The sequence below is a fragment of the Myxine glutinosa genome, chromosome 4 (assembly GCF_964187855.1).
Source record: "Myxine glutinosa chromosome 4, kmMyxGlut1.1, whole genome shotgun sequence".
Lineage (NCBI taxonomy): Eukaryota > Metazoa > Chordata > Myxini > Myxiniformes > Myxinidae > Myxine > Myxine glutinosa.
Genome location: NC_136264.1, coordinates 210,128,580 through 210,153,932, shown reverse-complemented (window position 1 = coordinate 210,153,932; position 25,353 = coordinate 210,128,580). Strand labels below are relative to the sequence as shown.

General features: G+C 41.0%; 1 protein-coding gene across 1 annotated transcript in view; it reads left to right on the top strand.

Moving 5' to 3' along the window:
* Window positions 1-8,948: 8,948 nt before the first annotated feature.
* LOC137426024 (neuromedin-U receptor 2-like) overlaps window positions 8,949-25,353 on the top strand; it is a 65,019-nt gene continuing 48,614 nt past the window's right edge. Inside the window, exon 1 of the mRNA XM_068114746.2 lies at window positions 8,949-9,286. Within this exon, the coding sequence (XP_067970847.1) occupies window positions 8,949-9,286 (338 nt within the window). The remainder of the gene's footprint in view (window positions 9,287-25,353) is intronic.

Genomic DNA, 25,353 nt, shown 5'->3' with positions numbered 1-25,353 from the left:
CTATTACTCATATCAGATTTCTTGATACATTTAAATTCATGGCAAGTCCATTGGTTAACTTGGTTCAAAATCTAAAAGAGTTTCCATGTCTTTCAGAGTATTTTTTAGATAACGATTTTCTAACACAAAAGGGAATTTACCCCTATGACTATATGGACTCATTTGAGAGATTCAATGAAACACAACTTCCTTCAAAAGAAAATTTCTATAACAAATTAAATAATAGTCATATATCTGATAAAGATTATGTACACGCACAAAATGTTTGGGAAAAATATAACATCAAGAATCTTGGCGAGTATCACGATTTGTATCTCAAAACTGATGTGCTTTTATTGGCCGATGTATTTGAAGCCTTTAGATCTGTTTGTCGCACTGGATATGGATTGGATCCTGCTCACTACTACACAGCACCTGGATTGGCCTGGAGTGCGATGTTGAAAATGACAAAACAAGATTTGGATTTGATAATCGATGTTGATATGCTTTTGATGATTGAAAAGGCAAAAAGAGGTGGAATTTCACAAGTCTGCTCGAGTAGATACGCAAAAGCAAATAACAAATATCTTCCAAATTATGATCCAACGAAAGAGAGTTCTTACTTGATGTACTATGACGCGAACAACCTGTATGGCTGGGCAATGTCTCAGGCTCTTCCTTATGGAAAACTTAGATGGGTAAAGGAAAAAGACTACAAAAACGTTTTACAAGATGTATGTATCTCTACACAAAAAGAATTGGATGAAGAAAAAGTTGGTTATTATTTTGAAATTGATTTAAAATATCCAGAGGAACTCCATAACCTACACAAAGATCTCCCATTTGCTTGTGAGAAAGAAAGTCCAAAGAAAGAATGGTTGAGTGATTATCAACGATCGTTTGATATAGGTGAATCAACAGAAAAATTACTTACTACATTATATAACAAGAAAAATTATGTTCTACACCAAAGAAATTTGCGACAATATTTATCAAAAGGTCTAAGAGTAGAGAAGATCCATAGGGTTCTAAAGTTCAATCAAAGTCATTGGTTAAAGGGGTACATTGATTTTAATACACAAAGAAGAACAGAGTCAAAAACAGATTTTGAGAAAGACTTTTATAAATTAATGAATAATGCGGTCTTTGGTAAGACTATGGAGAATGTGAGGAAAAGACAAAATATCAGACTATCAACATCTTGGGAACAAGCATCAAAATTAATTAATAGACCGAGTTTTACTCGAGCTGAGGTCTTTACTGAGAACTTTTGTGCGATCCATTTGATTAAAGAGAGTATTGAAATGAACAAACCTATTTATATTGGAACAACAATTCTTGATTTATCAAAGTCATTAATGTATGATTACTTTTATAATAACTTGAGGAAGAAATATCAAAATGATGTTAATCTACTTTATATGGATACAGATAGTTTTATTTTGAAAATTAATACCAACGATGTTTATTCAGACATGAAAAGAGACATTAATATCTATGACACGAGTAATTACAGTCCAGAGAGTGAGTTGTTCTCTTCTAAAAATAAAAAGGTGATTGGAAAGTTCAAGGATGAATTAGGAGGAAATGTTATGAGTGAATTTGTGGGATTGAGGTCAAAGGCTTATGCTTATAAATACATTGTGAATAACGTTGAAAAGACTGATAAGAAGTTAAAAGGTGTAAAGAAAAATGTTATTAAAGAAACAATAAACTTTAAGGATTATTATAACTGTTTAACAACAAAGAAAGAAGAGTTTAGAAAGATTAATGGAATAAGAAGTTATAAACATCAATTTATATTCAGAAGAGATAAATAAGAAAGCATTGGGGGCTTTTGATGATAAGAGGTTTATTTTAGAAAATGGAATTGATAGTCTCCCTTATGGTTATATAAGTATATAAGTGATAAGATATATATAAGTGATAAGATATATATAAGTGATAAGATATACATAAGTGATAAGATATATATAAGTGATAAGATATATATAAGTGATAAGTTAAAAAGGGGGGGGGGTTGGGGATTTTAACGGGATACCGCCGCCTTTTTTACTATTATATAAATGATAGAACCAAGTATCAACCAGACTAAAGAGTGGAGGTGTAATCAACCTTGGTATATAAATGGAAAACATAATGAATGTGAAAAATATCAAATAGGTATAATTGAAAAGGCAACTGGTAAAAAAGTTCACAAAACAAATAAGAGAATTAATTTAAATACCGGTGAGTTGGGTAAAAAACATGGAAATATTTTTGAGTGGACGGAAAACTTTGATGGTTGTCAGGAAAATATATACTATAATTTTAAAATGGTATGTGGCACTGGAGGCGCTCAAGCAAGAACATTGAGGGAGGTTTACCATTTTATCTTAGCTCAGTTAAAATATCTTAATAAAGAACCAAACTCAAACATATTTTTTGTTAATATATTAGATGGTGAAGAGAGTTGTAGGAGAATTAAATTATTTCCCACGCATAAACAAATATTTGTAGGGTCGTTGTTTGAGTGGGTTATATTCACCAGATGATATTAAGAGTAAAAGGTTAAAAGGTCCATGAGGTCAGAAGGATCACAGGTGTTTAAGTGGTCTAATGAATAAGGATAACATGTCAAAAGGTTAGAAGGTTCGTAAAGAACAGGGTGAGAGAAATATAGGTGTTTAGGGGCAATGAGGGAGGGAAAGAATTAATATGGAAGTGAATGGGTCAATGTTTGAGTGGGTCAAAGATTAATCTGCCAGATGATATGTAGAAGAAGGATGATAGGTCTATAAGAGAAAACAAATATTTGTAGTGTTTGAGTGGTCTAATGAACAACATTAAGGATAGGTACTACAGACAAAAGGTTCATAAAGATGAGGGTGGGAGAAATAGAGGTGTTTATGATTTTTGAAAAAGACAAGGGGGTAAATGACATTAGATAGGGATTTCCCATGTTAAACGGAGGTGTCCCAGAAGCAACATTATTACACTACTGACATGGACAAATATATTCGATTTTGGTGAAGATCTGAATGTGGATTGTGATACGACAATTATTTAATTAATAAGTGATTCTTCAGTGAGAGATCAGGAGAAAAGCGATATTTAAAAACATATTTAACATGATATTTTGGTATCATTTAAAAAAAATATTTTATATTAAATATTTAATATTGTGGCGGACACGAAAGCTCACTGGCGTGATGGCATCATTCCGCGCACCACGTGGGCGTCGGCCATGCCCGAGGGGTAGGCGTGGCCTCGGGATATACACCGGGCGCGCAGCCCCGAGCACTCCAGCACTCCAGTGCTACAGTAGGGCTCTTTCAATAAAGACTTTTGATTTACCGCGTTGTCCGCTTCCTTTTTGGTAAGCAAGTAGCACGCATAGCACCGCACTTCATTGGTGACCCCGACGTTGGCTCAGCCGTCGCTGACCATCCGAACACGCCATAGCAATGGCAAACAACGCGGTCAAGCTCCCTGAGTTCTGGGAGGCCCAAGCCGAGGTCTGGTTCGTGCAGGCCGAAGCCCAGTTTCAGCTTCGGCGCATCACGGGCGACGCGATACTACCACGTCGTCACCGCCCTCGGGCCCGGCACAGCCGCCCGGGTCGTGTCTGTCCTGAGGAACCCACCGGATGACCACAGGTACGAGGCGATCAAGCGTCTCCTCCTCGCCACATTCGGCCTCACGGAGGACACACGTGCCGACCGCCTCCTGGACCTCCCCGAGCTCGGCGACACGTGACCGTCGGTCCGAATGGACCATATGCTGTCGCTGCTGGGCGACGAAACCCCGGATTTTCTATTCTGAGCGCTATTTCGACGCCAGCTGCCGGCACGAGTACACCTCGCGTTGGCCGGTTCCATGATAACGGAACCCCGAGCTCTCGCTGCCAAGGCCGACAAGTTCTTCGCGGCTTTAGACACACGGGTGAGTTTCGGTGCGGTCGTCGCGGCTCCCGGGGCTGCAGCGGCTGCGGCTGCGCGCCCCTACTCCGAGCCCGAAACTGCTGCGGGTGACCACCCCTACTACGCGACGCACCGCGTGGCCGCTGAACCTCCTGCGAGTGACCACCCCTACTTTTGATTTACCGCCACGCCACGCCCACCTCCGCCGCCGTGGAAAAAACCGCAAGCCGGTTTCACACCAAGTTCGGCCACGAGGCTCGGCAGTGTCGCCCGCCATGCTCATTCGGCAGGTCGGGAAACGCCGGGGCTGGCCCTCGGTATTGGCACTGAGCGCCGGCCGTTCAAACAGCCTACTGTTCATAACGGACACCTTGTCCGGGCGCAGTTACCTGTGCGACACGGGAGCGCAGGTGAGTGTCATTCCCGCCGGTACGTCCGACAAGCAAACCGCGGGCCGGGGCCCCACGTTGCTTGCTGCCAACGGTACGTCCATACGCACATACGGAAAACGCTGCCTCTCTCTGCGGTTCGGAGGGCAGGTTTTCCGGTGGTCATTCGTCACTGCCGACGTGCCCATGGCATTGCTTGGCGCGGACTTCCTGTGTGCGAATGGGCTGTTGGTGGACAAAAAGCACAGACGGCACGTCCAGGCCGAGACGTTCAGCTCGCTCGCTTGCGCGCTGCCCAGCTCGTTGAGCAGCTCACGGAGCGGCTCATCGAGCGGCTCGCCGAGCGGCTTGCTGAGCGGTTCGGTTCCGGCCAGGTTGATCTGTATGCTTCCGGCAGCGGACGAATTCACCCGCCTCCTCGCAAGTTTCCCGGCCCTCACGCGGCCCACCTTCTCGGCGGGGGCCGTCAAGCACAGGGTGGAACACCACATCCCCACCGCCGGGCCACCGGTCTACGCCCGGGCATGCCGCCTCGAGCCGACGAAGCTCGCGGTAGCTAAAGCGGAGTTCACTACACTGGAGCGGCTCGGCATCGTGCGGCGTTCCGAGAGTGCTTGGGCATCTTCGCTCCACATCATGCCAAAGCCCGGCGGGGGATGGCGACCGTGCGGGGACTACCGGCGCCTCAATGACGCCACCACCCCCGACCGCTACCCCGTCCCCCACATTCAGGACTTCTCCGCCCGGTTGGCGGGCATGTCCTTCTTTTCAAAGGTGGACCTCATACGCGGCTACCATCAGGTCCTCGTCAGGCTGGAGGACATCCTTAAGACGGCCGTCATCACGCCATTCGGACTTTTCGAATTTCTTTGGATCCCCTTCGGGTTGAAGAATGCGGCTCAGGCATTCCAGCGACTAATGGACAGCATCTTGCGCGACTTGGATTTCGTGTACATCTACCTGAACGACATCCTCGTCGCCAGCGCGTCCCGCGAACAGCACCTCCACCATCTCCGCACGCTCTTCGAACGCCTGGGCCAGCATGGCCTCATCGTGAACCCCGCCAAGTGCCGGTTTGGCGTCGCCGAAATCGACTTTTTGGGGCACCGCATCACCAGGCACGGGGCCGTCCCCCTACTGGCCAAGGTGGAGGCGGTGAAGGGGTTTCCGCGCCCCCCGCACGATCAAGGGGCTCCAGGAGTTCCTGGGCATGGTAAACATTTACCATCGGTTCCTGCCCTGCATCGCCCAGCTCCTGCGCCCCCTGCACGAGGCCCTCCGAGGGAAGCCGGGCAAAGGTGACGTTACCTGGACCGAGCAGATGGACGCGGCGTTCGTGGACGCGAAGCTCGCCTTGGCTAACGCCACCATGCTCGCGCACCCGGCGCCCGATGCACCGATCGCCCTCACCACCGACGCCTCGGACTATGCGGTGGGCGCGGTGCATGAGCAATGGGTGCGTGGTGCCTGGCAACCGCTGGCGTTCTTCAGCCGGCAGCTTCGCCCACCCGAACGCCGTTATAGTACCTTCGACCGCGAGTTGCTCGGGCTTCACCTGGCGGTCAGGCACTTCCGCCATCTGCTCTAGGGCCGTGCGTTCACGGCCTTTGTCGACCACAAGCCACTGGTCTTCGCGATGGGCAAGGTCACCGAGCCGTGGTCGGCCCGGCAGCAGCGTCACCTCTCGGCCGTGTCCGAATATACGATGGACATCCGGCACGTCGCGGGGAAGGACAACCCGGTGGTGGATTGGCTTTCCCGGTCCATCACCCACGCAGTCCACCTCGGCATCAACTATGCCCGGATGGCGGCGGACCAGGCCGCCGACCCCGGCGTCCAGGCCTTGCGGACCGCCGTCACGGGCCTCCGCGTCACCGAGGTGCCGTTCAACAGCGCGGGCACAGCCCTCTTGTGCGACGTCTCCCTCGGGCGGCCTCGCCCCATCGTGCCCGCGGGCTGGCAGCGCCAGGTTTTTGACGCCATCCACAGCCTGTCCCACCCGGGCACGAGGGCCTCCCAGAGGTTGGTCACCGACAAGTTTGTCTGGCATGGCCTCCGGAAGGCCGTCCGCGGCTGGACAGGATGTGCCTCGCGTGCCAGCTCGCGAAGCTGCACCGACACACCCAGGCCCCATTGGCCCCGTTTACGGTGCCGGAACGTAGGATCGACCACGTTCACGTGGACCTGGTGGGACCTCTGCCCCCCTCGCGGGGTTTCACCCATGTCCTCACAATGGTGGACCGCACCACCCAGTGGCCGGAGGCCGTGCCTTTGGCGGCGACGACGGCGGCGGACGTCGCGCAGGCGTTCATCGCCACCTGGCTCGCCCGGTTCGGCGCCCTCTTGGACATCTCATCTGACCGTGCCCCCAGTTCACCTCGGAGCTCTGGGGGGCGGTCGCACGGGGGCTCGGGGTCCAGCTGCACCGAACCATGGCCTACCACCCCCAGGCCAACGGCCTGTGCGAGCGCTTCCACCGCTTGTTGAAGGCCGCGCTCCGGGCCACCCTCCGCGACGGCGGCTGGGTCGACAGGCTCCTCTGGGTCCTGCTGGGCCTCCGGACGGCGCCCAAGGACGACCTGCGCGCATCCGCGGCGGAGTTGGTCTTCGGACAACCGCTGCGGGTGCCGGGCGAGTTCCTCCCCGACCCCACGGCACCATGGTCCGCGGTGCAGGAGCGCTCCGCACTGCAGGAGACCGCCCAGAGGTTCGCCCCGGTGCCGACGGCGCACCACGGGCACCCACCTACGCACGTCGCCCCGGAGCTTCGCACCGCGGAGTACGTCTTCGTCCGGCATGACGTCCACCGGACACCACTGCAGCCCCCGTACGACGGGCCTTTCCGCGTGCTGTAGACCGGGGTGAAACATTTCACCTTGGACATCGGCGGTACTCCTGACCATGTCTCCGTGGACCGCCTCAAGCCGGCCCACCTCGACGTGGACCACCCACCGCCGGTGGCTCGGCCCCCACGTCGGGGCCGCCCTCCTGCGGGCGGACCCCCGGCACCGCCCAGCCCCGCCGGCACGCCGCCCCCTGGTCCTGCACCCATCCCGGGTGCAGCCGGAGGCATTCCAGCGGGCATCCCTGCACCCCGGACGCCGCCATTTGCCGGAGGGCGCTTCGGCCGGGTCATCCGTTTGCCCCGCAAACTGACCCTCCAGGTGCGAGGGAATTCTGGGGGGTGCGTGTGGCGGACACGAAAGCTCACTGGCGTGATGGCATCAATCCGCGCACCACGTGGGCGTCGGCCACGCCCGAGGAGTAGGCGTGGCCTCGGGATATCCACCGGGCGCGCAGCCCCGAGCACTCCAGTGCTACAGTAGGGCTCTTTCAATAAAGACTTTTGATTTATCGCGTTGTCCGCTTCCTTCTTGGTAAGCAAGTAGCGCGTGTAGCACCGCGCTTCAATATCATATTTAATATCATATTTGATATCATGACATTTTGATATTTGATGATATCATGATGATAACATGATATTTTAAAAAGTTGTGGATGAGTTATGACAAAACTTAGTGGATGAGTTGGTTCTGTGACAAGAAGAAGCCGATTCGATTTGGGTTCAGGTCCGAATCCAGATCCGGCCTATCAGTGGATACAAAACGTAAAGTGTTCAGCCTGTTCGGGTCTAGTTACCTTTGTAATCAGTGTCTTATAAAATCAGAACACTTTCTACGCACAACTTAGGCTGCAATAAAAGTAAAAGTCAGGTTGAAATTCATTGCAGAATCAACATGCGACGTCTTGTCATGGTCACTCATTGTGGATGGGGGTCCAGGAACACGATTGCTCAGAATGGTTTTGAACCTGCACAAAGAGGCAGAAATTGAAGACTAATGCCACCGCAATGTACTTTTTTCATGATTTTTTTTCATGTGTGCGTGTATCGTAGGCTTACTTGTTATGTGTTGATATTCAAGAAGGGCATTACTCTCCGGGCTCCGCGGTCTCCACACACCGCGTCCACGTCTTCATTGTTCTATTTCCTTGCAATGTAAGGACACGTCTGGATTTAAGGGATTCGATCACAGCAATTATTCTGATGTCGGAGGCGCAGCGGTGTTCAGCGATCCCGGTTTGCTACATTGCTCGGCCAACTGAGACGGTGAAGACTGTCGCGTCCGCGCTGCCATATGTCTATGGTGCCATCTATAGATAACCTGGCTGGCTGTCAACTCTATTATGTGTAAGGCTGGGCCATTTTAGATAAGCAAAGCACAGGTCTGCAAACACAGTACCTCTAATAACAATACCCACATCACCATGGCTACTACCTATAACAAAGGAAGAATGCTTTTAAAGAACGACACTACAGGAGCCTGGCGTGATATTGTCCACCTGTGCTCCATAAAGAACGAGACGTCGCATTACACAATTAGCCAGTGGTTGAAGTTCGCGATGTCCACGAGTCCCCCGCACGTGGTGCCGGACACACGACAATCCTTATAAATCAGGTGGGGTGTATTCACATTCACTCCAACTTCTTCATTCAGCCTCCTCCCTCCTCATCATGAGAATGCACACAGGGGCGCAAGCGGCTCGGATTGCAAATGGGGATGAGTGAGAATGAAAGCGAGTGACAGAAAAGAAAACCGAGTGGGAGGTAAAGACACACAGAGACAGAGACATCAAGACGACGCGGAGATCTTGAATAGAGCCGGGACATCCGCGAGCAATGAACGACACGTCGCCGCTAGCGAACGTCTCCGCACGTTGGATCCCAGACGAGTCGCTCCAGGAATACCTGGCTTGGAAATTCGGGGACAGGACGAGCGAGTTTTTCACCCCTATTTGCATCATCTACACCCTGATCTTCACCCTGGGCACAGGCGGTAACGTGCTCACGTGCACGGTCATCGCGCGCAAACGGAGCCTTAATCATCCCATCAACTTCTACCTGTTCAGCCTGGCTGTGTCCGACCTGATGCTCCTCGTGCTCGGAATGCCGCTCGAACTTTACGAGATGTGGTCCAACTATCCGTTCCTCTTTGGTCGTCTGGGCTGCTACATCAGGCAAGACCTCGGCGATGTTAACACGTCATTGAACATTCCTAACAATAGATTATACAATAGATTATACATAACAATGTAATCTTTTATTTATATTATCTACTATATAAGAGAGACGTTGGTCTGTGTGTGTGTGTGTGTGTGTGTGTGTGTGTGTGTGTGTGTGTCTCTGTCTCTGTGTCGCCATTTTTCTCAGAGATGGCTGAACGGATCTTCTCAAACCTTTCAGAGGTTCATCAGTGATTGCCTGGGCGTGTTTTCGGCCAAAAAAAAAAATCATGAAAAAAGATAAGTTCGTTTTTTTGGAGTTAAAAAAAAAATCGCTCGATAGTGCCGAAGCCTTTTAAAATTAATGACAGTTATATACAAGTACACATTCGCATAAATAAATACAAAACAATCACCAGACATTTGAACACAAATAAATCAAACAATTCCGGAAGTGTACGAAGTTGGTAGTACAGCTTCTTCTTCTTCCTGCTCGGCATCACACTTAACCCAGAAACGTGATGAACGCCACATTCACCCACCACATATATATATGAACCCTCTTCGTCTCCTGCCCCCCTCTTTCCCCCCCCCTGTCCCCTCCCCTTCCCCCCTCTCCCCTTCCCCCCTGTCCCCTTCCCCCCTCTCACCCCTACCCCCTCTCTTCCCCTCCCCCTACCCTCCCCCTTTCCCCCCTCCCCCATCGTCTCCAGCAGGTGAAATTGTGGTTTGTGATACATATTATTTATTTATTCACAGGAAGTTTCATGACTTCTCAAAGTAGCACAACCTGCTGCTACAACTTCTACATGTGATCAGAGCCAGGCACCTGCTTTCCATGATGGTCAATGTAGGCGTAGTTAGCTGTTCGCAGCACATATGTGTCCAAACAGCATGGTGCGAAACCAGGGTGGTTGATAAATGCATGAAAGTACTCCAGCGTTTTCCATTTCCTCTCTAACTTTAGGTATCTCCCTGCAGCACTTGCACTCATTCACCTGTGGCATGGCCTCACAATTACCACAACTGCACCTGTCCAGAAACAATAAGTATTTGCATATGTATGTCTGTTCTTACGAAAGCCTGTACATGAACACTACAACTGATACACCTGCAGTGCTGCACTAAGTCAATAAAGTCGTATTTCGTTTCTGTGTTTCTATCCATTTATTGCCTCACGGCGCCGAACATTAATTAAATATTAGTTATGTATTCCATTGACCAGAAAAAGAAACTTTTTCAATTAAAAAGGAGACATAAAAATGAATACCATTCAGTATTTTGGAGGCGCCCGAGATCAAAATCGATCGCCATTGTGTCTGTGTCTGACGATTTGTCTTCTTCACTCTCTGGACGGTATGGTTCGAATATGTATGGGAGAATCGAGTGTGATTCCCCAAGATTATTAACTTTCTCTTCATTTTCCGCATCAGATTGCTCAGAAATATCGCTGATATCCAGACTTACGCAACTATCGGAGTCGGTGTCTGCCATTGTTTACTATTGCGCAGTCACATCAGCTTCCTCCGATGAAGTCACGATGATGATGATAGTCATCACCAGATGCTGGCCGGCACGAGAGAAATCGTTTGCTATTGGCATTTTAAAACTCGGATATCTCACGATTCACGCAAGTAGTGTAATAATGTTGTTCCTGGGACACCCCAAATCTCCATTCATTTACATGTTAATTTTCCTCTCACCCTCATTTCCCTAAACACATCTATTTCTGCCACCCTGATCTTTACAAACCTTTTGGCCTTTTGACATAATAGCTATAGCAAAGGATAACCAACTCTTATCCTTAATGTTGTTCATTAGACCACTCAAACAATGATCCTACGAATATTTGCTCCCTCTCACCATCACTTTTCTTCATTTCCCCTTAACACCCCCTTGGCCTTGTGGACCTTTCAACCTTTCACTCTTAATATCAATGATCATTGTTGTTTAGTAGACCACTCAAACAACGATCCTACAAATATTTGTTTATGCGTAGGAAATAATTTAATTCTCCTACAACTCTCTTCACCATCTAATACATTAAGAAAGTATATGTTTGCATTTGGTTCTTTATCAAGATATTTTAACTGAGCTCCGATAAAATGATAAACCTCCCTCAATGTTCTTGTTTGAGCGCCTCCTGTGCCACACACCATTTTAAAATTAAAGTATATATTTTCCTGACAACCATCAAAGTTTTCTGTCCACTCAAAAATATTTCCATCTTTTTTACCCAACTCACCAGTATTTAAATTAATTCTCTTATTTGTTTTGTGAACTTTTTTACCAGTTGCCTTTTCAATAAGTCTTATTTGATATTTTTCACAATCATTATGTTTTCCATTTATATACCAAGGTTGATTACACCTCCACTCTTTAGTCTGGTTGATACTTGGTTCTATCATTTATATAATAGTAAAAAAAGGTGGCGGTAGCCCGTTAAAATACCTAACCCCCTTTTTAACTTAACACTTATATATATTTTAACACTTATAACCATAAGGGAGACTATCAATTCCATTTTCTAAAATAAACCTCTTATCATCAACAGCCCCCAATGCTTTCTTATTTATCTCTTCTGTATATATTTGATGTTTATAACTTCTTATTCCATTAATCTTTCTAAACTCTTCTTTCTTTGTAGTAAGGGCATTTTATGAGATATTTCACAAATCTGTTAACTAAATTGTTACCAAAAAATTTCTTCACCAATATGTTTGTAAAGGTGTGTAATAACATGTGTTAAAATGTTGAAGTTCAACTCCCGTGGGAAACCCAGAAAAAAAGCTGTTGAATTCGGGTACCGAAAAATTATTTTCGAGAATTTTTATTTTTTTAAATCGGCCCTTAAGTAACTTATGAGGGGTCAAATAAGGGTTTTTCATGATTCTGAGTTGATTGTTAACATTTATATTTTCACTTTTACATTTACACACAAAGTAGCTTTTATTTCACATACATATATAATACTCAAGAGTTATTTCTCATTCACAATGTCAGAAGTTTCAACAGTCATTGTCTATGTCTTCTTCAGACTCAACAACATCATGACTGCGGTTTCTGCATGTAATGCCATTACAGACTCCACAGGCCGAGATGCACGTGACCCCATTCTTCTTGCAGCTGAATCGCCGGTTGCTGCAATCTCCATGACAATTACAGCTCGTGAACTGCAATAGCTCCTCAGGAGCCGTGGGGTCCAGTGTTGGAACTGGCTCATACCCATGCACACCTATTGTCCATCCATAGTCACTGGGGTCGATCTGTGTGCTCTGCTTTGCATCATTAGCATGGATTCTCTTCATCCAGCCATTCCAGTTGGAGTGTGGGAACTCAGGATCGTTGGCTTTGATCACCCACCCCGCTGCCCAGAGTGTGTCACCTGGAGTGAGGAGTGGCTGATCATGAGCCAGGGAGGAGGAAAGCTCAGCGAGGGGGAGAAACATGATCGCGTTCGTTCCTATCTGTTTCCTGTTCGTAAATGGAATAATCTTTACTTCAGTTCCTCTCAGGATCTTAGCTTTGTCGAGTGCCTTCAACTTCACCCAGGGGAAAGCTGCTGTTGTCTGTGGATCTGGCAAAGGTGGTGCCGGAGAGGTGACTTCGATCCAACCCATTGAGTGAAAGGGAGTGTTTCCGTGAATAGAGACAATGTTTAAATCTATATTGTCTCCAACAAACTGAGTGACTGCATTGTTTGTTTCCCCAACCTCCATAAAGACCACCTGATCATTACTTGACAATTCACTTTCACTGGATGGCTCTTTGGCTGTCATCACTGATTGATCCTCAAGCGCAGCATCAACCGCAACCTCATCATTGATCTGTTCATCGGTTTCCTCCACAATGGTGTCAAGAGTGGCAGAAGTATCTGGAACATCATCTCCACTCCTACTATTAAGGAAGCAGTATTTGTAGTTTTGTGTCTCCGTGTAAGACTCAGTGTATCCCAGCCGGTGGAACTTGTTGAGCATCCATTTTGACCCAAATCTATGATCAAGTTGTATGGCAAGCCCCATTTGGTGTGGCAATACTCCAGACCGAGGTCGACAGGCCTTAATAAAATTCTGCCCCCAAACGGCAACTCTTTCGTCTGTCTTGACAATCGGTCTCAAGAACATCTGAAGGCTTGCAGGAACAAGTGTCAGCTGACTATCGATGTCAGTCATACTGTGTGTGGTGGGGTATGACTTTGGACCTAAATCAATCAAGGCAATATCATTGGATATGAACTTGAGTGCCGTCTTTATGATCTGAGTCTTCTCATCTCCATGGTCAAGATTAGCATGATGCTCTCGCAGAATATTGTCGGTGCCATCTTTGAGACAGAGTACATCTGCCCTTCTTTCCTGTGTTGTGAAATACAAGGTGTCTTCGTATTTCTCTAGAAGTTTTATCTTTAGCCAATGCTTTGAATAAGAAAGGCTCTTCTCTGGTGACTGATCAAACTCCTGCAGCTTTTCATGGACTTGGTCCATGTTCATTACCCCATGCTCTAATTCTGAGTCTAACCATTCGCAGAATTCAATAAAAACTGCCTCTCGCTCCTCATCAATACTCCTCTGTCCTCTCTTCCTTTTTCCTTCCTCATCAGTCTTGGACAAACTGTCACCTCTCGCAAACATAAGTTTGCATCGCAAATGGTACAGTGTTTCTTCTGCTACCAAGTCGTTGATCCCTTCCAGGCGTCCAGTGACTTCAGTGCCCCAGTCATCCCCGCGACTCCGTGCTGTCTTCAGCAAGCTTGCCTTCAGTGTATCTGCAGTCAAATTATCTGGCACTCTGTATTTCTTTCTAGCTTGTGCTGGATTATTTTTGTAGAGCTGGGCTGGTTGGTTGCAAAGAATGCATACATCCTTATACAGGAGGTCAACTGACTGTGATCTTCTAGAACTGCAGCCAGTTGATGAACTGAACTCACAAGTAGTGCGTCTTCTCTTCAACTTTGATCACTCTTTCTCTGCCTTTGATGCTTGAGCTGACTTCTTGGTGGTTGCAACAAAGTTGTTGTACAGATCATTTTTACACTTCTGGTGGTACCTCAGTTTTTCTTCCTTTTGAGCCTCCTTCATACGTTCCACAACAGTAACATTTTCGACAGTTTCTGCTTGTTTCAATAAAGTTGAGTATCCCTTTGGAGTTGCCTGTATGAGCCTTTCAGCTGGTGTATCCGAGCGTGCACAGATGAAGCAATTGAGCACAGGTGGAGTAACGTCTTCATCCATATTGCTAGACTCCATGTCCTGCAAAGTAGAAAATGAGATATATTTAGAAATTATTTTTCCACAAAGGAGTGTCTGTGGTGAAATATAAATGTTAACAATCAACTCAGAATCATGAAAAACCCTTATTTGACCCCTCATAAGTTACTTAAGGGCCGATTAAAAAAAATAAAAATTCTCGAAAATAATTTTTCGGTACCCGAATTCAACAGCTTTTTTTCTGGGTTTCCCACGGGAGTTGACCTTCAACATTTTAACACATGTTATTACACACCTTTACAAACATATTGGTGAAGAAATTTTTTGGTAACAATTTAGTTAACAGATTTTCATATGTTTCCCTTACTATTGTTGTTAAACAGTTATAATAATCCTTAAAGTTTATTGTTTCTTTAATAACATTTTTCTTTACACCTTTTAACTTCTTAACAGTCTTTTCAACGTTATTCACAATGTATTTATAAGCATAAGCCTTTGACCTCAATCCCACAAATTCACTCATGACATTTCCCCCTAATTCATCCTTGAACTTTCCAATCACCTTTTTATTTTTAGAAGAGAACAACTCACTCTCTGGACTATAATTACTCGTGTCATAGATATTAATGTCTCTTTTCATGTCTGAATAAACATCGTTGGTATTAATTTTCAAAATAAAACTATCTCTATCCTCTTCACGCTGTTGAATCCAAAGCTTTCAAAATCATTGGAATCTCCCGCGATGAAGCTATCTCTGAGGGCCTTTCACTCACTCACCGCAGGCAGGTAGGTGGTCTTTCTGTCTTCTACCGACTCCTCTCCGGCCTTGCTCCCCCAGCTCTCTCTGTGCTCTGTCCCCCAAATATTCCTACAGGTCGCACAAGATCTGCCAGCAACCCTCTGATGGTTAAACTGCCGAAATCTCGGCTCTCTGCTCACCTTCACTCTTTCATTCCTCTTTTCTCCCGCCTGTGGAACAAACTCCCACACTCCCTTCAATCCCTCTCCTCCCTCCAGGTCTTTAAAACAGCTGTTCACCACCATCTCTTATCTTCCCCCATCCATAACCTTGATCTTTTCTACCCCCACTAATTCACCCCAGATCCACCTTGTTTGAAATTCCAACTTATTTCCTGGAAATCCTGGCAGTGTCCATATGTTTATACCTCTCCCACCCCCCCCCCCCCTTCACCTGCCTCCCCCCCTTCACATGCCTCCCCCCCTTCACATGCCTCCCCCCCAAAGCCCTCTCCCTCCCACAGATCTCTCGATGTCTCCATGTCTCTCGGTCCCTGCTCTCAAATGTTGTGTTTGTGTCCTTCCCCCTCTCTCCCCATCTTGTCTACCGCTCCCGATGTTATTTGTTTTATGTGTCTGTTTGTCTTTCTGTGTGATTAATGTTCGCTCTTTCACGAGCCTCGATCTTGTATACAAAAAAAAAAAAAAAAAAAAAAAAAAAAAATCTGTATCCATATAAAGTAGATTAACATCATTTTGATATTTCTTCCTCAAGTTATTATAAAAGTAATCATACATTAATGACTTTGATAAATCAAGAATTGATGTTCCAATATAAATAGGTTTGTCCATTTCAATACTCTCTTGAATCAAATGGATCGCACAAAAGTTCTCAGTAAATACCTCAGCTCGAGTAAAACTCGGTCTATTAATTAATTTTGATGCTTGTTCCCAAGATGTTGCTCGTCTGATGTTTTGTCTTTTCCTCACGTTCTCCATCGATTTCCAAATACAGCATTATTCATCAATTTATAAAAGTCTTTCTCAAAATCTGTTTTTGACTCTGTTCTTCTTTGTGTATTAAAATCAATGTACTCCTTTAGCCAATGACTTTGATTGAACTTTAGAACCCTGTGGATCTTCTCTACTCTTTGACGTTTTGATAAATATTGTCGCAAATTTCTTTGGTGTAGAACATAATTTTTCTTGTTATATAATGTAGTAAGTAATTTTTCTGTTGATTCACCTATATCAAACGATCGTTGATAATCACTCAACCATTCTTTCTTTGGACTTTATTTCTCACAAGCAAATGGAAGATCTTTATGTTTGACATGAAGTTCTTCAGGATATTTTAAATCGACCTCAAAATAATAACCAACCTTTGAATCATCCAATTATTTTTGTGTAGAGATACATACATCTTGTAAAACCTTTTTGTAGTCTTTTTCCTTTACCCATCTAAGTTTTCCATAAGGAAGAGCTTGAGACATTGCCCAGCCATACAAGTTGTTTGCGTCATAGTACATCAAGTAAGAACTCTCTTTCGTTGAATCATAATTTGGAAGATATTTGTTATTTGCTTTTGCGTATCTGCTCGAGCAGACTTGTGAAATTCCACCTCTTTTTGCCTTTTCAATCATCAAAAGCATATCGACATCGGTTATCAAATCCAAACCTTGTTTTGTCATTTTCAACATCGCGCTCCAAGCCAATCCAGGTGCTGTGTAGTAGTGAGCAGGATCCAATCCATATCCAGTGCGACAAACAGATCTAAAGGCTTCAAATACATCGGCCAATAAAAGCACATCAGTTTTGAGATACAAATCGTGATACTCACCAAGATTCTTGATGTTATATTTTTCCCAAACATTTTGTGCGTGTACATAATCTTTATCAGATATATGACTGTTGTTTAATTTGTTATAGAAGTTTTCTTTTAAAGGAAGTTGTGTTTCATTGAATCTCTCAAATGAGTCCATATAGTCATAGGGGTAAATTCCCTTTTGTGTTAGTAAATCTTTATCTGAAAAATACTCTGAAAGACATGGAAACTCTTTTAGATTTTTAACCAAGTTAGCCAATGGACTTGCCATGAATTTAAATGTGTCAAGAAATCTAATATTAGTTAAAGCATAAGTTTTTTTTTATTTTTTATGTTAAATCCTGTTTTTATATAGATTGTTTTTGTGAATGAAATGTATTTCTGATCCGTGTTAGGAATTGCTGAAATGTGACCAGATGTCTTTGAAAGTTCATTAATAAATAGATGTGTATCATAATGAGCATTGTTATGAAGAAAGACAGGAATGAAAGAGGGGAGTTTATAATTAATATTACAACTTTGATGAGCCGGACCTCTATATTTACCAGTGAGATGACAATGATCTCTAACCTTTAAACCTTTACCAATTTTTTCCTCACAAATATGACAGACATTGTTTTTTCTAAATTCCCTTTTCTCCTCACTCGTCAAGGACATTGGTTTATTGGTTTCTCTCATTATCTTGGTTAATCGAACACAGTCTTTTTCTAGTCGTTTCACAAACTCATCTGGGGTATTTGAGCCTCTATACTCCTCTAACTTGTTATATTCACCACGAACGGATGATTTGATATGATAACAAAAACCACAAGGAGTATGTTTTTGATATTTATTTGTGTATGATTCTTTTGGACTGGAGAAGCAGTATCAATTTTTTCTAGAATACTTTCAAAATCAGCATATATAACAAATGGATGTTTTATTGTTTTCTTTTCATCTTTGAATGAGATCTTTGAGCCTTTTTTAGGCATATTGATTACCGTTGATTTATGTTCACCACAATAATTTGAATGTTTATCTAATCTTTCTTGTGTATGGAAGAAGTTAAGACAACGCAAACAAATATATATTTTATTTGTTATTTTACATATTTGTGGTTTTATTAATTTAGCAATATCTTTGATGTATGTATAATGTGAATTTTCCTCTGAATTAAAATATAGAAGACTAATATGAGTTTGTTTACAATTGTCAGAAAGCTTTAAAACCTGAATGTTGTTTGTTTCTGTTAGACCATAAACATTAACTGATAAATTATTCATCTTTTCAAATTTAGGAATATCATTTAAAGTCATCGGAAACTTTAGATCTTTCGTATTTAATGTATTCTCATATTTTTTATAATGAGATACTCTTTCATCATGAAAATGTGGAGGATGTAAGTGTGCTAGAATAGACCAGAGAAAACATTTATTGTCTTTATTTTTGATATTGATAACTGCTTTTCTATTTTTGATAACACTGGGTAAATCAATGTAAGAAGAAGCTTTTAGAGGATCTGATTTAAGAATATGAATGTCTGTGTAAATAATTTTTCCTATATTGAATCCACTTCCTACGATTGAATTATCCACATCTTGCTCTTGTTTAATAAGTTCATCATAGACTCCTGATGTTTTAAAATCTTGATATGAAGATATAAAGTGTGGCTCAGTTCTCATGTATGGTGTATCTATAACTCCTTCGTCCTTTGTCATTTCTAATTTTACTCCCATATAAAATTTAAGTGGTTTCATTTATTTTAGTGTTTTTTCAATCAACATTTGAACAGCAGGTTTAACTATTTCTACAGCATCAACTATAGACTCTGGTTCAGGAGGTTTGAAGTTAAAGACTCTTATTTTAATATGTCCTTTGAATGCGCCATCAGAGTTTTTAGTTGTGATAAAATTTGATAAATGTAGATTTGTTTTAAGATGTATTTCGAAGCCTTTCTTGAGGATATTTTTATGACAGACAGAACAGTGTTTTGTTTCCTTCTGAATAGGAGCTAGTAGGTGAAGTAGATTAAATGTGTGTTTGTTAGTTTTAAGGTGTCTTTTGTATTGTTTATATTCTTGTTCACAAACGTCGCAATACGTTGCTTTGATCATATTTATATAGTAACATTATACTTAAAACAAAGTGCCTTTTTTAGAGGCTTTTTTAAAGATGAAACTGTGCTTAAAGTAAAACACTTATAGAAGAAACTGTGCTTCGAAGAAAGTGCCTTTTTACAGGCTTTTTATATATGAAACTATACTTAAAGTAAAACACCTTTTACAGGTATACTAAAAGTAAAGCGCTTTTTAATCACAAAATTCAACACTAAAATCATCATCATCACGATCATCTAAGTTCAATGAGAACACTATCATTTGTGTATACTGAATTATCATCACTAAAATCACTATCACTATCACTATCACTATCACTCATTGATTCACTATCATCATCAATAAAACTACTCTCATAACTATCATTTGAACACAAACTATTAGTATCATAACTATCTTTAGTATCATAACTATCTTTAGATCCTAGACTCTCAGTATCATATTCAGATCCTAGACTCTCAGAGTATTGACTGTCAATATCACTCATTTACATAGCATTAAACTTCCATCAATATCTATATATTTTCTTTCATTAGAACTAATAACCACAATATTTTTTACATTAAATGTTATTTTCAAATAATCTCTAATAATCAGGGTACGGAATGATAGTTCACCACTAATATTCATATTATTTATTTCACCCACATCTTTGGGTCTATTAAAGAATATACAAATGTTTCCTCTAGAATCGTTGATGGTCTTATCATTCATTTTCAAAGCTTCTTTATCAATGATCTTTTCAAGCTTTGAGTAAATTGCCAGTAGTAGTGGAGAAACTTTTGTCAAATTTACTTTAATAGAGTTATTAATTAACATAGCTTGTCCCGTAAATTTAATAAAAGGACACATGTTATTCTCCATTATGGGTTTAATCCAAAAATTTCCATATTTATCTTTGTTCAATTTAACATCTTTGACATATTTTTCTGCTGGTACCGAAGTAGAGATTGATTGAAATTTGTCTTTTGTGTTTTGAAACATTGTATTTATTAGCTAATAAACTTGCATTTAGTTTAAGTAAAAATTTACTATATAAATATGATCGAAGGATATTTAGAATTTCCAGACTCTCCATATGATAAATTAGAGAATTGTCCGGCTTGTGATAGAGTGGGGCTTAATGATGAGGATTCATATAAACTGTTTATTCTGTGATTATCTTCTAATTAATGATAATAAAAAAGATAAAAATATATATAACTCTTTTAAATTAGAACCAAAAATGAATTACTTTACAAGATTAATAAGAGAGATGAATGTTAAGTATTGTGATGATAATACACCATTTCTTTCAAGGGAAGAGACTCTTTGTATTGAGGAAATGTATAAGGGTTTAATGATATTTATTATTCAAAATAATTTGAATGGAAATGTTAATACAAGATGCTATATAAATAAAATAATGAATTATTTTGAAATTAAACCTGAACTCAGGATAAAATATAGAGTTTCTACAATAGCTCAAAAAAAGTTAGATGACTTGTTTTCCAAATATATAAATGAATGATTTTTTACCCATTTGGGAAAACAAGATAAAATTTAACAACCATAAAAATCCTCCAAATTCATTAAGATGTCTAATAGTCGGATCAAGCGGATGTGGAAAAACCTGTTTGCTTTTAAAGATGCTCCTTACCCCCAACTTTTTAGATTATGATAATTTAATAATTTTTACGAAGTCAAGTTTTCAACACGAGTATCAACTACTATCACAAGGTTTTAATGCGGGTCTTAAAAAGGAAGACATTATCGGTTTATTTAAACTTCAAAACAAACTAAATGATTACAACATTGAGGATATAATACAACTATTTTGTGATACACAGAAATCAAAATCAAAACCCATAACTTGTATTCTCAGTGATAATATGGATGATATACCTTCACCTCAAGATTTAGATAAATCAAAAAAGAACCTCATTATCTTTGATGATTGTGTTAATGAGAGAAACCAAACAGTAATGGATAGCTACTATACAAGAGGGAGACATTCTTCTTGTAATTGTATTTATCTCAGTCAGTCATATTTTCAACTCCCTCGACGCTCAATAAGAAACAATGCCAATACTTTTATTTTATTTAAGTTAAATTCAATAGATGTAAATAATTTTTGGAGAGATAATTGCTCTACGTTATGTAGTAAAAAGGAATTTGAAAATTATATGAAACACACGATTGGAAAATATAAATATATTGTTGTGAAACAAGATGAGATACTAACTAATATTTTACACACATAAATGACAACTATTATTAATCTTGTGGGTAAATCTGCTTCAGGAAAGAACTTTCATAAATCTAAACTCTTGAATAGTAAAAATGAAAAGATTGTAAGTTTTTTTTAAAAACACCCTATGATTCGTTTTGTAGGTACTACAACCAGAGCAAAGCGACCAGGAGAAGTAGAAGGGAAAGATTTATTACTACATTTCAATGGAGGAACATATGCGATTGAGGAACGAAGGTCAAATATTTGAGGAGGTCTCTCTTGGTTCTACAAAATATTCACATTGTAAGAGTGAGTTAAATAAAGTAAAATCTAATGGTCTTGGGATTTTAGAAACTAATCCTGAAGGAATGAGACAAATTATTAAACATTTGTGTGGTGATGGAGTTAAGATTTTATCATTCGGTTTTGATATCGATGAGGAGACTCAACGCAAACGTATGAAAAGCAGAGATACAAGTATTAGTGAAGAAGAAATAACAACTCGTATTAATACCAATAAAGAATTTGATGAAATATTTAAAGAAAAGCTTTTATTTCAACACATTTACTATAATGACGAAGAAAAGGAAAATTTTCCCATTGACCTTTACAATTCGTTAAATGATATTTTTCAATAAATAAATACAGAAGATGAATACCGAAGAAAGAGCAAGAAAGTTTAAAGAACATCAAGAGTTGCTTTCAAAAGTTGTAAAGCAACAGGAAGAGATAAAGAAGAAACGGAGACAGAAACTAACTGGTGAAGAAGCCTTTGAAAGAAAACAAGAGAAATTTTTTTAACCACTTTTTAAAACTCAACAAACGATTTCACCTACAGTTCCCACGGTAGAATTTACTCCGAAAAAACTTCAAATGCTCAAAGATTTTAGTCAAATGACAGAGAAAGAACTTGGAGAATTAGAATATGATGATGAAGGATTATTTCGGAAACTTGAGGAGGTAAATCAACCCCCTAATTATGTTGTGGAAGCTCTTCAAAACGATGAATATTCGGTGGGTTCAAAAACCAGAGCAGATCTCATTCCAACAGAAGAACCAGCACAGTTCCATCTTTTGAAAGAAAAGTTATTGATATTTAATGATAAATTGGTGTTCTTAAGTTCTGTTCAACCAAATGTTGAATTAACTCCAAGATTAATGTTTCTTCTAACAAAAGATGGATATACTAATTCACCTTATTTTGAGGAACCGCCTGATATGGAAAATGCGGAAGATAGGGTATATATTGAGTTGCTAAACGCACTTGATTATGGAGTTTCTGTTGCTGGTAAAAGGAAGAAGAATGAGAAGGAGAAACATATGATTGATGCTTTAAGTAAGCTTGGTTCGGGTGTTAGCTTTCTTCCAAATGACCCATCACAATTAGTTAATCGGCTATTATTGCTGTTGGGTAGTAAGAAGGTTGGAAACAACAATTGTTTTAATGAAGCCTCAGCCATTTTAGACCAGTTGATGAACATGAAAATAATTAATAAATGTCAATACAAAGATATTTTATTAGATATTAAATAAGATGAGAAGCACAATTCTTAGTTTAAATTTCACAACGAGTGATGACACAGCTTCATTCCCTTACCCACTACAACGTAACCCCACAAAAGAATATGAGGCTTCTTTGTTGTCAATGGAGACTTACAATACCCTTTTTAATATCACAGAGAAAAACAACAAGTTTAGTTATAATCCAGGAAGTGGATATCAAACTATAACCGTTTCACCTGGAGCTTACGAGATTTCTCAAATATCTTCTGAAGTCTCTCGCCTTATGAAAGAACAAGGTGATGAACCAAAAAATATTGTCATAGATATTAAAAAACACACTTCAAAATCAACTATTAAACTTTAAAATAATTATAAAGTGGATTTCACAATTGATAAATCATTTAGAGAGTTGTCGGGTTTCTCCTCAAAAAATATTGAAACGAACGGGACGTTTTACAGTGATAATGTCATTCAAATATCCTCCGGTATAAATTCGGTGTTAATTCATTGTGATTTGATTGATGGTGCTTATAACGATGGAATAAAAACAAATACAATATTTTCATTCAGCGCATACTCAACACCAATTGGTTATAAATTTAATATGGAACCCAAAAATCTTGTATATTTACCTGTGTCAGGAAAAACCATATACAGAGTAAATTTTAGGATAACCAACCAAGATAATCGTATGATATCCTTTAATGAAGAAATTATATCCATCAGAATTCACCTTCGTGAAGTTTTTTTTGATAAATAAATAATGGTTATTGTGAGAAAACACGAGTTGGGAAAATATGAAATAATTACAGGGGAGGGCATGTACCTTTCACCATACTATAAGGGTGAAGGTATGTTTCTTGGGAGAGGATACTATAAACCGAAAAGACAACGAGGTGTAGGTCATCAATTTAGAAATAAAGGAGATGGGATAATTGATACTCTTATGGGTATTGGTTCAACCATTCTTAAACATAAAGACCTAAGTGGTTCAACTGCTTCTGCCGTGAGAAATGTAGCGGGTGCTATAAAGAGTATAAAAGATGCTCAAAAGGAGTCTCATAAATTACAAGCAATCAAAGAAATAAAAAAAGGCAAAACCCAACTGTCTTCACAAGAACGACAAAAAATCATGAAAATACTTGGGTCAGGGTTTCAACGATTTTAATGCTATATAAATACAAGTATGGAAGCGATTGATAGCATCTATGATTTGGATGATTCAATTATCATTTCAAACTCCACGAAAAAGGAAGACTATTTTAAGGTAAATGCTATAACAGGAACAGACTGGAATTCAAATGGAACAAAAAGTTTTGAAATAAATAATCAACAAACTTACTTGAATCTCGCTGATAGTTTCTTTCTGTGTAAATTTAAATTCACTAAGGCTGCGAATAACACTAATGCTACACTCGTAAATGATTTCTTCTGGAAAATGTTTGATAGTGTTCGCCTGTATATTGGAACACAAGAGGTTGAAGCGGTTGATTATGTCTCTGCTACATCTGAAATGATGAAATTTATACTATATTCGTTTAGTGATAGAATGGGTAAGGGAGCTGTTGAAGGTTTTATTCCTGATATGTCAACGGGAACAAATGCTGACCCTGGTTATAGTCAAAGGAAGGCAATGTATAATGATGATGCAAAAGCAGAGAATAGTTTTACCGTAGCAGTACCTCTTAAAGGTATATTTGGATTTTGTGATTATGATAAAGTTTTGTATGGGCTTAAAATTAGATTTCAACTACAAAGGAATGATAATGTAAATAGATTGCTTTTTGGGGCTCAAAATGCTTTTGGTGATAATAATAAATTTGTTATTAATGATTTGTGTTGGTATATCAGCGAATATACTCCTAATCTTAAAACGGAAGAGATGCTAAACAGAAGACTTAACTCAAAGAAACCACTAAATGTATCATACCTTAAAAGAAGATGTCAACACGTTAAACTGGAACACACTACCTACACTTGGAATTTGGGGGTTCTTCAAGGAAAGTCACGATACCTCTGGCTCATTTTTTAAAAATCCAGATGGAGAGGACGGTACTGATAAGAATAATGCACTGAGTGATAATGCTAAGGTGAAACAACTTCGGGTTTCTCTTGATGGCACATTTTATCCGTGAGATAGATTGGAAATTGATTGGGAAAAAAATGCTTATGCGGAAGCCTACAAGTCTTACCAAAAGGTGTGTGAAAGCAACGGTAATAATGACCCTATTTTGGATATGGTTGCGTTTCAAAAACTTTATACGATCTATGCAATTGACCTGAGTTCTCAAAAAGAAACTATAAAGTCTAATAGAGTGGATACTTCTCTATACATTGAAAGAGGGGAGAGTGAAGAGGTTAATGCATATTGTTTGCTTTTGGAAGAAACAGAATTACAGATTAATACAGATAATGGTGTTATGATTAATATCACATAGATTTTTTCTCATAAATAAATGAGTAGGAAAGAACCGGTATATGTTAATCAAATCAATCTTAATAAA